The sequence below is a fragment of the Suncus etruscus genome, chromosome X (genome assembly GCF_024139225.1).
Source record: "Suncus etruscus isolate mSunEtr1 chromosome X, mSunEtr1.pri.cur, whole genome shotgun sequence".
NCBI lineage: Eukaryota > Metazoa > Chordata > Mammalia > Eulipotyphla > Soricidae > Suncus > Suncus etruscus.
The window spans coordinates 54,585,510-54,597,937 of NC_064868.1; the positions used below are offsets into that span (position 1 = coordinate 54,585,510).

At 35.7% G+C, this 12,428-nt stretch overlaps 1 protein-coding gene across 6 annotated transcripts in view; it reads right to left on the bottom strand.

Moving 5' to 3' along the window:
• ARHGEF9 (Cdc42 guanine nucleotide exchange factor 9) overlaps positions 1–12,428 on the bottom strand; it is a 601,826-nt gene that overhangs the window by 259,135 nt on the left and 330,263 nt on the right. For all 6 annotated transcript variants that reach the window (XM_049767266.1, XM_049767262.1, XM_049767264.1 and 3 more), the window contains exon 4: positions 3,084–3,263. In XM_049767266.1, coding sequence (XP_049623223.1) covers positions 3,084–3,263 — 180 coding nt within the window. The remainder of the gene's footprint in view (positions 1–3,083; positions 3,264–12,428) is intronic.

Sequence of the window (12,428 nt, forward strand, 5' to 3'; positions counted from 1 at the left end):
TATGATAACCAAAAGCAGTTATGCATCCTGTATTGTGGAAATAGAGATGAAGTACAAGGACAGAACAAGTGAACTTCTGCTTCATGGGTAGGGCCTCTCTGTTTTTAGACCCAAAGTTTTTTCCTTTCTATTTCCCCCAAATTTTGCTGTGCCTATGCAAAACAAAGCAAAACAAAATCAAGAACAACAAAAAAAAACTGTCACAACACACCCCATTTCTTTTCTTTTTTTATTTCTTCTCTTTCAAATAGAGGTTGCAGCTTTTTCATATAACGTTGGCACAAGGATTTATTTGTTTTTTTTCATATATTTCTGATTTTTCTATAAAATTAAGAAGAAAGGAATAAAGAAAGGCTGAGGGCCAGGGGCCAAATGATCTCAGATATATTGATGGAAAAATAAGAACAGAACTAAATATCCAAGCCAAAGTCAATGACAATATAATCAATAGACAAACTTAATAATCTATACTTAAATTGGCCTGTTTTACTGGCAGGTCAGGGGGGGAAAATGATGGTATAGGATGCACTCTGGGTTCATTGGTGGAGAGAGGTTGACACTTGTGGTGGAAATGGCCCTGACTCACTGTTTATCTGAAATTTAACTTTGAAGGATTTTCTAGATCACATTGATTTCAATGAAATAAAATTAAAAAAGAATAAGAGAACTTTTTTGAGAATACACTAGTGTTTTAGTTCTTTTATATGATGGCAGTTTCACACTATATATTTCTAGTAAACGTTTTTATTTAAAGCATTATGATTTATAAAGTTATTTATAGTATTAGTCATACAAAGTATCAGCAACAAAACCATCACCCGTGTCACCTTTCTTCCCCAAATGTATCCAAAGTCCATCCCATATGGAAACACACCCACGCTCCAGGATGCCATTATAGCAGGTGCTATTTTAAGTTTGGATTTTAAAGTTTTCGGCTTGTGATTTAATTGTTGTTGGCCCTGTGGCTTGAATATTTTGTTCTGCTCATTCTCCCTCTCTACCTTCCTTCCTCCCTTCCTCCCTTTCTCTCTCCCTCCCTTCCTCCCTTCTTTCTTTCCTATTCCTTCCTCTATTTCTTCCTTCCTTCCTTCCTTCCTTCCTTCCTTCCTTCCTTCCTTCCTTCCTTCCTTCCTTCCTTCCTTCCTTCCTTCCTTCCTTCCTTCCTTCCTTCCTTCCGTCCGTCCTTTTTATTTTTTTATTTTGTGTTTATTGTGTGTGTGTGTGTTTTGTGTTTGTGACTCCTGGCAGCTCTCAGAGGTTACTCCTGGCTGTGAGCTAAAAAAAAAAACAACAAACAAACAAAAACAAAAACAAAACAAAACAAAAAAAACCTCTTGGCAGGCTGGGGGTCCATATGGGATGCAGGCAATCAAACTCAATTTGGCTGTTGGAAAGCAAACACCCTACCCATTGTGTAATCACTCTGACCCCTGTTTTGTCCTTTTTTATCACCAGTGCACCTTGAGTCCCTTTGGTTTCTGCACCCTGTTATTTAACATGTCTTTCTCTTCCTCCACTCAATTTATTTCTTTCTCCTTACTATAATATGGAGCCAAGAGTGTTTTAGATGAACCTCATTTAAACCATAGCATTTATTCATGCCAATAATCTAAATACTAGACATCCCATCCTGTATTTGTCCTTCTTCTGGCTTACTTAAATTAACATAATAACTTCTAAATTCCATCCATGTTTCAGAAAATTGCATCAGTGCAACATACTTTCAGCCTCCTATTCAATATAATTTTAAAATTTACTTTCAGTCTAGGATTCAATAAAATGACTTATTTTATGTGAAATATACATAAAATAATAAATAAAAATTAAGCTACATAAAGAAATTAAAAAAGAGTTAAATTTTTATTTAAAGGAAAAATATGCTCCAGAGAGCTAATAATAGAAGAGGCTAAGGCATGTGGCTGACCCAAGTCTGATCCTCATTACAAGCTGTGTTCCTATGGGCATACTCAGGAGCAATGTTTTCCTATATAACCAGGATCAATCACTGAATACCCCTGGGCCTGTCCTCAAATAAAAATGATATATTATAAATAAATCCTCTAACAAGAAATATAAAATACCTTAATATGCTAGATCTATTTCAACAAAAATGTTTATTTAGCTTATTTATATAACTAATTTTAAACTCATCTAAAATATTTTTTGTTTTGTTTATTTATTTTGATTTTGGGTCACACCCGGTAGCACTCAGGGATTACTCCTGGCTTTGCACTCAGAAATTGCTCCTGGCAGGCTCAGTGGACCATATGGGATACCAGGATCTAACCCAGGTCAATCCGGATTAGCAGCATGCAAGGCAAACACAATACTGCTGTCTATTGTTCCAGCCGGACCCTCATCTAAAAAGATTTAAGGCTAAAAATTGCATGTTAGTTTGATTAGATTAAGTGACTTTTTTCCCTCAGGAGATATTCTTGATGAATGTTTAGTTAAAACAATTTGGAGTATGTGATTGTGTCTTGGGTTGTGTTGAGACTGCAAATGTTATTAAGTGCCCCACAAGGCACAAGACAGGACCCACAAATGAATATTGTTCTATAATATAATTTACACATTCAAAATTTATGTTCATAGCTATAATTTGTATATGTCAAATATGTTATTTACATCAGTGTTGGGGACAAAGATAAATAAAGGAGGCAAGCACAATGAGTTATTGATGGAACCTTTAAAACCTGAATTCTAGTGCCCTGCATCTAAATTATGCCTTGGTGGGGTCCAGTAATTCTTCTATTTCCTTCTTTCCCTAGATCTCCCTCTATATATATTATGCTTGTCTGAACATATCCATCAAGAACATAAAATAAAGATAAATCTTACTAGTAACTCTCCAAAAGCAAATAAATCAAGGGGGGAAATGATCAAGTACTAGGTCAAATCACAGCATCTGACTAAAAATACTAAAGACTTCAGCAAAGGGTAAAGGGTAAGAGAAAAGAATCATTTCCCAACATTGAATTAAGCATATCAGGAGAAACAAATAGATCAGACATTATTTGTATTTCTCTGAAACATCTTTGACAAAACAATCCCCCAACAATATTAAAGAGAAAAATGCTTACATGTTCCAGGAAACAGGGTCCTATTTCACTGAGATGTGGGTCATCATTGTTGTACTGCTTTTCCAGATCTCTTACAAAACCCATCTGAAACCGGTAGATTTCTTCAATATTCCCAAAGATTACCTTCAGTTGGTCATCACTGAACATGTCCCTTCTCTTCCGGCATTGCTTCAGGTAACCCTACGGACAAAGAAAAATACGACCCTTAGGCTATCACTAACTTGGTCATCACTTAATAGACTCATTTAAGTTGTATGAATTAGATACAGAATATGAAGTTAAATTTACATATGAAAATTGAGAATTATATAAGGTGGTCATTCTACAGTAAGTATGAGAAAATCTAGACCCCAGAGAAAGATCTTCCAAATATTGATTGTTGTCCACCATGCTCCATGATGTGGAAAATAGGGTCTCTGTTCAGAAGCAAGTTAAACACAATATTTTCAATAATTTAATAACCACTGAGTTAACCCGGGTATGTAAATATATCTAGAGCCTTACTTATTTTAGAAACTATCCAAAAGGTTTTAGTAATATTGAAAATTAGTTAACAGAAGTCTAGAATGATAGATTACTTTAAAAAAGAAAATAGAAACATGACTGACAGTGCAGGTTAGCTATACTTCTCAAAGGGAAAAACTAAAGGAGATAGGCCAATCCTCTCTACTTCATGACTGAGAATATCCACTAGTAAATGGAGTTGTAGAAAACACACCACTGCACAGGAAACAATAGGAAAACATTCACAACTGTGCCTCAGAAAATCAGGGACCTTGAAATCAACTTAACTAAAGAGATGAGAGTTATATAAAAGACCAACAAAACTCTGCTTCCAAAAATAAAAGAGGACATGAAGGATTAAAATATATGTCCAGTTCAAGGATTTATAGAATTAATATCACTAAAGTATAAATATTCCCCAATTATACAGATTTAAAGCAATGCCTATAAAAATTCCAATAACATTTTTCAAAGCAATGGATCAGAAGCCTCTGACATTTGTTAGGAGGAATAAATATCCGCAAATACTTAAAGCAACTGTTGGCATTAAAAAGAGGAGAGAAATAACCTTCCCTAATTTTAAAATGTAATATAAATCAGTAGTCATTAAATAAGCATAATATTCAAATAAACAAAGACCCTCAGATCAATGGAATAGATTTCAATATTCAGAGATGAAACCAGAGGTTTACCTAAAAATTAAGTTTTCATAAAGGAGCAAGAAATACAAAGTAGAGTAAGAAAAGCATCTGCAACAAAAGATTCTGGGAAAACTGATAAAATAAATGCAAAACAATAAACACAAACATTTTTAAATTAACATTTTTATTTAAACACATGATTACAAATATGATTGTGGTTGGGATTCAGTCATGTAAAATACATCCCCCTTCACCAGTGAAACATTCACATCACCAATGTCCCAAATCTCCCTCCTCCCACCCCATCCTCGCCTGTACTCTAGACAGGCTTTCTAATTCCCTCATTCATTCACATTGTTATGATAGTTTTCAATGTAGTTTGTTCTCTAACTGTACTCATCACTCTTTGTGGTGAGCATCATGTAGTGAGCTGAAACTTCCAGCCTTCCTATCGTTTGTCTTTAAAAATCATTGCAAAAATGTCTTTCATTTTTCTTAAAACCCATAGATGAGTGACACTATTCTGCGTCTATATTTCACCCTCTGACTTATTACACTCAACATAATAGATTCCATGTACATCTATGTATAGGAGAATTTCATGACTTCATCTCTCCTGATGGCTGCATAATATTCCATTGTGTATCTGTACCACAGTTTCTTTAGCCATTCATTTGTTGAAGGGCATCTTGGCTCTTTCCAGAGTCTTGCTATAGTCTTCCATAGTGCTGCAATGAATATAGGTGTAAGAAAGGGAATTTTGTATTGTATTTTTGTGTTCCTAGGAGTGGCATAGCTGGATCGTATGGGAGCTCAATTTCTAGTTTTTGGAAGAATTTTCATATCACTTTCCATAAAGGTTGCACTAAACAACATTCCCACCAGAAGTGGATAAGAGTTCCTTTTTCTCCACATCCCTGCCAACACTGCTTGTTCTCATTCTTTGTGATGTGTGCCAATCTCTGTGGTGTGAGGTGGTACCTCATGGTTGTTTTGATTTGTATCTCCCTGATGATTAGTGATGTGGAGCATTTTTTTCATGTGCCTTTTGGCCATTTGTATTTCTTTTTTTTATCAAAGTGTCTGTCCATTTTTCTCCCCATTTTTTGATGGGATTAGATGTATTTTTCTTGTAAATTTCTGTCAGTGCCTTGTATATTTTGGATATTAGCCCCTTATCTGCTGGGTATTGGGTGAATAGTTTCTCCCACTCAGTGGGTGGCTCTTGTATCCTGGGCACTATGTCTTTTGAGGTGCAGAAGCTTCTGAGCTTAATATATTCCCATCTATTAATCTCTGCTTTCTCTTGTTTGGAGAGTACAGTGTCATCCTTGAAGATGCCTTTAGTCTCAATGTCATGAAGTGTTTTACCTATGTGTTGTTCTATATACCTTATAGTATCAGGTCTGATATCAAGGTCTTTAATCCATTTGGATTTTACCTTCATACATGATGTTAGCTGGGGATCTATATTCACTTTTTTGCAAGTATCTTACCAGTTGTGCCAAAACCACTTGTTGAAGAGTTTTCCCTGTTCCATTTGGGATTTCTTGCTCCTTTATCAAAAATTAAGTGATTCTATGTCTGGGGAACATTCTCCGAATACTCAAGCCTATTCCACTGATATGAGGGTCTGTATTTCAATATCATGCTGTTTTGATAACTATTGCTTTGTAATACATTTTAAAATTGGGGAAAGTAATGCCTCCAATATTCCTTTTCCCAAGGAGTGCTTTAGCTATTTGAGGGTGTTTATTGTTACAAATAAATTTTAGAAGTGTTTGATCCACTTCTTTGAAGAATGTCATGGGTATTTTTAGACAAATCACTTTATATCTGTACAATGCTTTGAGGAGTATTGCCATTTTAATTATGTTAATCCTGCCTATCCCTGAGCAGGGTATATGTTTCCATTTTCTAGCGTCCTCTCTTATTTCTGGAAGCAGTTATTTTAATATAATTTTTATTTTAATCATAGTGGCTTACATATCTTTCACAGCAATATTTTAGGTATATATTAACATTGAATCAGGGGAATTCCCATCACAGAATTGTCTCCCTCCACCCCCGGTCCCCACCCTCACTTCCATATCCTTCTCCCTCACCCCCGGGCTGCTGGAATGAGTGTCCCCTCTGTTTCTAGCTTACTACTTAGTGATCATACAATTGTTTGGTCTTGGTATGCTCCATTATTTTCCCCTCTATTTGAAAGGCGGGACTAGATAGTTCAAGTTATGTCACTTTTTTTTTGAAAAAGAGAAAAGCAATAAAATGGGGTAAAAATCAAATATGCCAAAAATGGGCGGAATTTTTCTAGAGCCTCTCATCCTCGCTTTAAGAGACAAAAGGAAAAAAGAAGTGAAACACCACAACAATAAAAATAGAAATATCAAATAAAATATCCAGTGAGCACTAAAGCAATAAAGATAAGCACCACATAATAGCCATGGTCTTGAAATTAAAAACATGACAGCGCAAAAAGGAAGAAGAAAAAAAGAAGATAAATAAATAAATGGAGTCAACAACTTCAATATTCACACTAAAACAAAGTAGTCAACAAAAAATAGATAAATAAATTAAAAAGATTATTTTGTGCCTTTTTCCACGCTCCTGCATAAGCACAGTAAATATTAGGGTCATTAGAAAAGGAATTCCCTTGGCCTATTAGATACAGGGTTTCTCCACCCTTGAAGGATACTGTCATGGGATTAACTATAGACTTTTTTTCATGTTCATTTACTCTCCCCTTGGTGCTTTTGTTGTGTATGTAAGACTTCTGCTCCATCCTGGGTGATAAAATCAGACCTCTGTATCTGCACAGGTCAAGGAGCAGAACTTATTATGAAGTCTTTCTTTGTGGTTCTAGAAGTTCTGTTCTTTCAGTGTCATTTTAATCCATCTTCTGTAGTTGGTGGTTTTGGTCATTGTGCTGATCCTAGGATGGAGCCTGGGATAGAGTCTTTCATTATGCTTCCAGAAGACCCATTCAGTTGCAATTGTCTCAGTCAGACCTCTGGAATTAGAGATCATGGTTGTTGTACAGGTTGTAGATCAAAACATAGACTAGGGCTTTTTAATTTGTCCCAGGATACATACTGTTCGGTCATGGTTGTATTATCCAGTAATCTGTAGATAGCGATCTTGGCTTTTGCACAGACAAAAGGGTGACAAGTCTTCTGATTTTGTCTTATAGTTAGCTGGTGAGGCAGGGCAACCTGCTTTTAGATCAAGTTGTTCCCATTTCCTCGTTGTCAGGATATCACATTAGAACTGGCACATATTGGTGTCCAAGCAGTATTAAGGATACCCCAGAGGATATTTGGTTCCTGTAGCTGTTGTGAAGAACTGTGTTGTTTCTATGTTTGGGATCCAGGGATCAAGGCTGGACATTCAGTGTATAATCACCTGGGGTCTAAGTTGGGTCCACATGACATATTTTCAAGGTCAGAGGTGCCCCTGTATTGTAAAAAACTATGAGTTCTTATCCCTAGTACATAAGAGCTTGTTTTTATACATAATATTTACCCCCTTTTTAGTATGCTTTTGAAGGAAGAAATTGTACTACATTAAATTGCTGGTATATTTGGGGGTGGAAAGAGGAGAAAACAGAAACAGGTCACAAACCCATAAAAATAAAAATATATGTGCTCACACACACACACACACACACACATATATATATGCAGAAAAGAGATTTAAACAATAAAATAAAAAGTAATTAAAGGAACAAAATGATGCAGGAGACTACCTTACATTTGGGGAAAAGTAGGTAAAGAGGTAGTGTTATACCGGTCTTATAGTCTTATACTTATAATGGAAGTATAGACTTCCCCGTTATCTTTTGAGATTTTCTTGTGGGTGTGGGCTCCAGGGTGCCTTTTCATCACACACCCTGGCCTTCTTGAGATTGGCAAAATAATTGCGGCAGGGAGGTCTTGGGTAGAGTTCTTGCATTGGGGATCCTTTTAGAGCTAAGTCCGGTATAAAGCAACAGTCCACGTTAGGGAGAGGTGGTAAGGAGGGCCACACAACATGAGTAAGCAGGGGTGTTGTTTGTCTTTTCTTGCTGGGGAGGAGGTGTGGGTGCTGGGTAATGGTTCATTGGGGTAGGAGGTCAATCTTGATGCCTAATGGATTAAGAACTGATGGTGAAGAGTTTTAATAAGGTGGGAAATCAGGTTGGGACTGAGTGGTGAAGGGATAGTCAGATTTCTGAAGGGGGGAAGGGAATAGTATATGGGAGGGGCTCTATACACTATAGGTACGGGTTGTTTATAGTATAGGTTTGGCTCTTAAGGAGAATTCCTATATCTGTGTGCTCCTGTCCACATATAAACATATAGAAGTTAACTTAGGTATAGCTTAATGAAAAGAGGTGGGGAGAGCAAGAGATAAGCTGAGTACAGAAAGATAGGTAAATATAGTACATGTAAGTTAAAGAAACTTATATATCACCTGTTGGATATATATAGGTTTCGAATCTCAAGTACTAAACATTGTGTTTGTGAGGTCTATCTATATATGTATTTACCCTATGTAGTATTGTCTGCAGCACCTTATGTATCCACTTTCCTTTACAAAACAGGAGGTAACAGTGTGGTTTTTATTTGACAGGGACTGAATTAAAAACAATGATGAGTGAAAGGTAGAAAAGGAAGAGGCAGAAAAGATAAAAAAGAAAATAAGATAAAAATAAGTAGTGAAAAGAGAGAAGTGCAAGGGAATATTAGTTTGCTTGAATGTGTTCAATGAGTAGGCCCTGTAGTATAAGTCTGTAGGTCACAGTTGCTGCTTCGGTGGTCTGGCTGGTCACATGCTTCAGGTCCTAAAAGAAGGCATAACCTAGAGATAAAGGGTATATTAAAAAGTTTTATCATGACATTTTCATAATGGAAGCTGGGTATGTATCTCGTGTGCCTGAGCCTCAAGGTGCCATCTTAGGTTGTCCTCCCTTTGTATCCAAGCACTCCTGTGGACTGAAAAACTGAGAGGTTATTTTAAATATAATAAGATTAAGGCATTAAAACATATTGTTTTGAAATGTTGACGCACTATTTTATAGTTTTCTTTGTATAGGTCCTTCACGTCTTTAGTAATGTTGACTCCAAGATACTTGAGTTAGTGTGACATGAATGTGAATGGGGTTGTTTCCTTAATGTCCATGTCTTCCCTAACATCATTGGTATATAAAAAGGCCATTGAGTTTTTGGTGTTAATTTTATAGCCTGCCACCTTGCTATATAAATCTATTTTTCTAAAATTTTTTGGTAAAGTCTTCAGGGTTTTCAAATTAGAGTATCATGTCATCTGTAAACAGTGAGATCTTGACTTCTTCCTTTCCTATCTGGATGCCCTTGATATCTTTTTCTCGCCTAATTGCTATAGCAAGTACTTCCAGTACTATGTTGAATAGCATTGGTGAGAAAGGACAGCCCTGTCTTGTACCAGAATTTAGAGAAAAGGCTTTTAGTTTTTCTCCATTGAGGGTATTTGCCATTGGCTTGTGGTAGATGGCCTTAACTATATTGAGAAATGTTCCTTTCATTCCCATCTTGCTGAAGTTTTTTTTTTATCAAGAATGGGTGTTGGACCTTATCAAATGCTTTCTCTGTGTCTATTAATATGATTATGTGATTTTTATTTTTCTTGTTGATGTTGTGTATTATGTTGATAGATTTATGGATGTTAAACCATCCTTGCATTCCTGGGATGAAACCTACTTGATCGTAGTGAATAATATTCTTGATGAGGCATTGTATTCTATTTGACAGGATTTTGTTGAGGATCTTTGCATCTGTGTTCACCTGGGATATTGGTTTGTAATTTTCTTTTTTGGCAGGATCTCTGTCTGGTTTTGGTATGAAGGTGATGTTGGCTTCATAAAAGCTATTTGGAAGGATATCCGTTTTTTCTATTTTATGAAAGAGCCTGGCCAGGATTGGTAGTAGTTCCTCTCGAAAGATTTGAAAGAATTCATTCGTGAATTCATCTGGGCCCGGGCTTTTGTTTTTGACAGACCTTAGATTACCGTTTTAATTTCCTTAATGGTGATGGGGATGTTTAGATATGCTACATCTTCCTTATTCAATCGTGGAAGGTCATAGGAGTCCAAGAATTTATCCATTTCTTCCAGATTCTCATATTTGGTGGCATAAATTTTCTCAAGAAGTCTCTGATTACCCTTTGAATCTCTGCAATATCTGTGCAAAATTTCTATCCTCTTGATTTTATGGAGGTATGTTTTATGTACCAGTATGTGGTCTATACATGTACCCATGTACAATTGAGAAGAATGTGTATCCAGGTTTCTGGGGATGGAGTGTCCTATATATTTCTACTAGGCCTCTTTCTTCCATTTTTATTTTCATAGCTATTATATTTTGATGGGTTTCAGTTTGGTTGTCCTATCAAGTGTTGACAGGGCTGTGGCCAACATTATTCTTGAAAGTGAAAAAATGAAACTATTTACATTAAGTTCAGAGACTAGGCAAGAATGTCTACTATATCCACTGTTTATCAACAAAATATTAGAGTTTTTCCAATTGCAATCAAACAGGAGAAGAAAATGTGATCAAAACAGGAAAAGAGAAAATCTAAGTATCTCTATTTAATGATGACATAATGGTATATACGAAATACTCTAATGAATCTACACAAAAGCTCCTAGCAATAATAAATCAATTCAGCAAAGTGGCCAGCTAGAAAGGACATACACAAAAGAAATTTGCATTCATTTATACAAAGAACAGAGAACAAGAACAAAAAGTATATGCCATTTAAAATTGAGTCAAAAATATCCAGCACTTTGGAATCAATCTAACAAGAGAGATGAGAAACTTATACCACAAAAAATTCAAAACACCTAGGAAAGAAATTGAAGAGGGTCTAGTAATATATAAAACTATCATATGATCTTACCTAAACAACTATATAGATTCAATGTGATCTATTTAAATTCAGAGAATGTTCTTCAAGATCTGAGAACAATTCTAAATTTTATGTGTAACCATATTATATCAAAGATAGCCAAATAATATTAAAAAAACAAGAAACTGGGAGGCATCTTATAACTAATTTGAAGCTTTACTACAAAGCCATAATAATTCAAAATAGCATATAACATAGACCGATTTTAAGACCAATGGGCCAGAATACCAAGTATATGGTCAACTAATCTTTGACAAAGGATACAAGAATTTGAAATGAAACAAGGACAGTCTTTTCAAAAATTGATGGTGCAATAATTTTATAATCATGTGTCAGAAATAAAATTGATCCATTTTTCATACCTTACACAAAAGTCAATTCAAATTGGATTAAAGACCTTGAAATTAGACCTAAAGCAATAAATTCTTTGAGGAAAACATAGAAAACACTCAAAGCTTTAGACTTCAGGAAATCTCTGATGATAGGATGCCAATGACAAGAGCTGTAACAGCAAACCTAAATAAATTGGACTACATAACTAAAAATTTCTGTATGGAAAAATAAACATGAACTAAAATTTGAAGGCAGATAACTGAATGGGAGAAACATTTTGCACTCAACACATCAGATAAAGTGCTGATTTCTAGGATATACAAAGTATTCACAAAGGTTAACTCCACCAAACCTAAAAATATAAAAAAGGGAAGATGTAATGAACAGACACTTCTCTGTGGAAGACCAACAGATGGCCAAAAGACACACCAAAAATGTAAATCATCACTTATTATTAGGCAAATTCAAATCAAGACAAATTACATCAGTAAACATATCATCTTACACCAATGAGGATGTCACATAAAAAATATTGCAAAAGCTATGTTGGATGGGATGTGGTGAGAAAAGAACTTTCAAACACTGCTGGTGGAAATGCTGCCTGATCCAACCCCTATTGAAAACAATATTGCAGGTTCTTAGTATTCTCTTTTTTTCCTTTCTTTAAACATCTTGATTACATATATGATTGTAATTAGGTTTCAGTCATGTAAAGAACACTCCCTTCACCAGTGCAACATTACCACCACCAATGTCCCAAATATCCCTCCACCCCACTCCACCCCCACCTGTACTCCAGACAGGATTTCCAGTTCCCTCATTCATTCACATGACTATGGTAGTTATCTGTGTAGTTATTTCTATAGCTGCACTCACAACTCTTTGTGGTGAGCTTCATGAACTGAGCAGGAAGTTCCAGCCCTCCACTCATTGCCTGTGA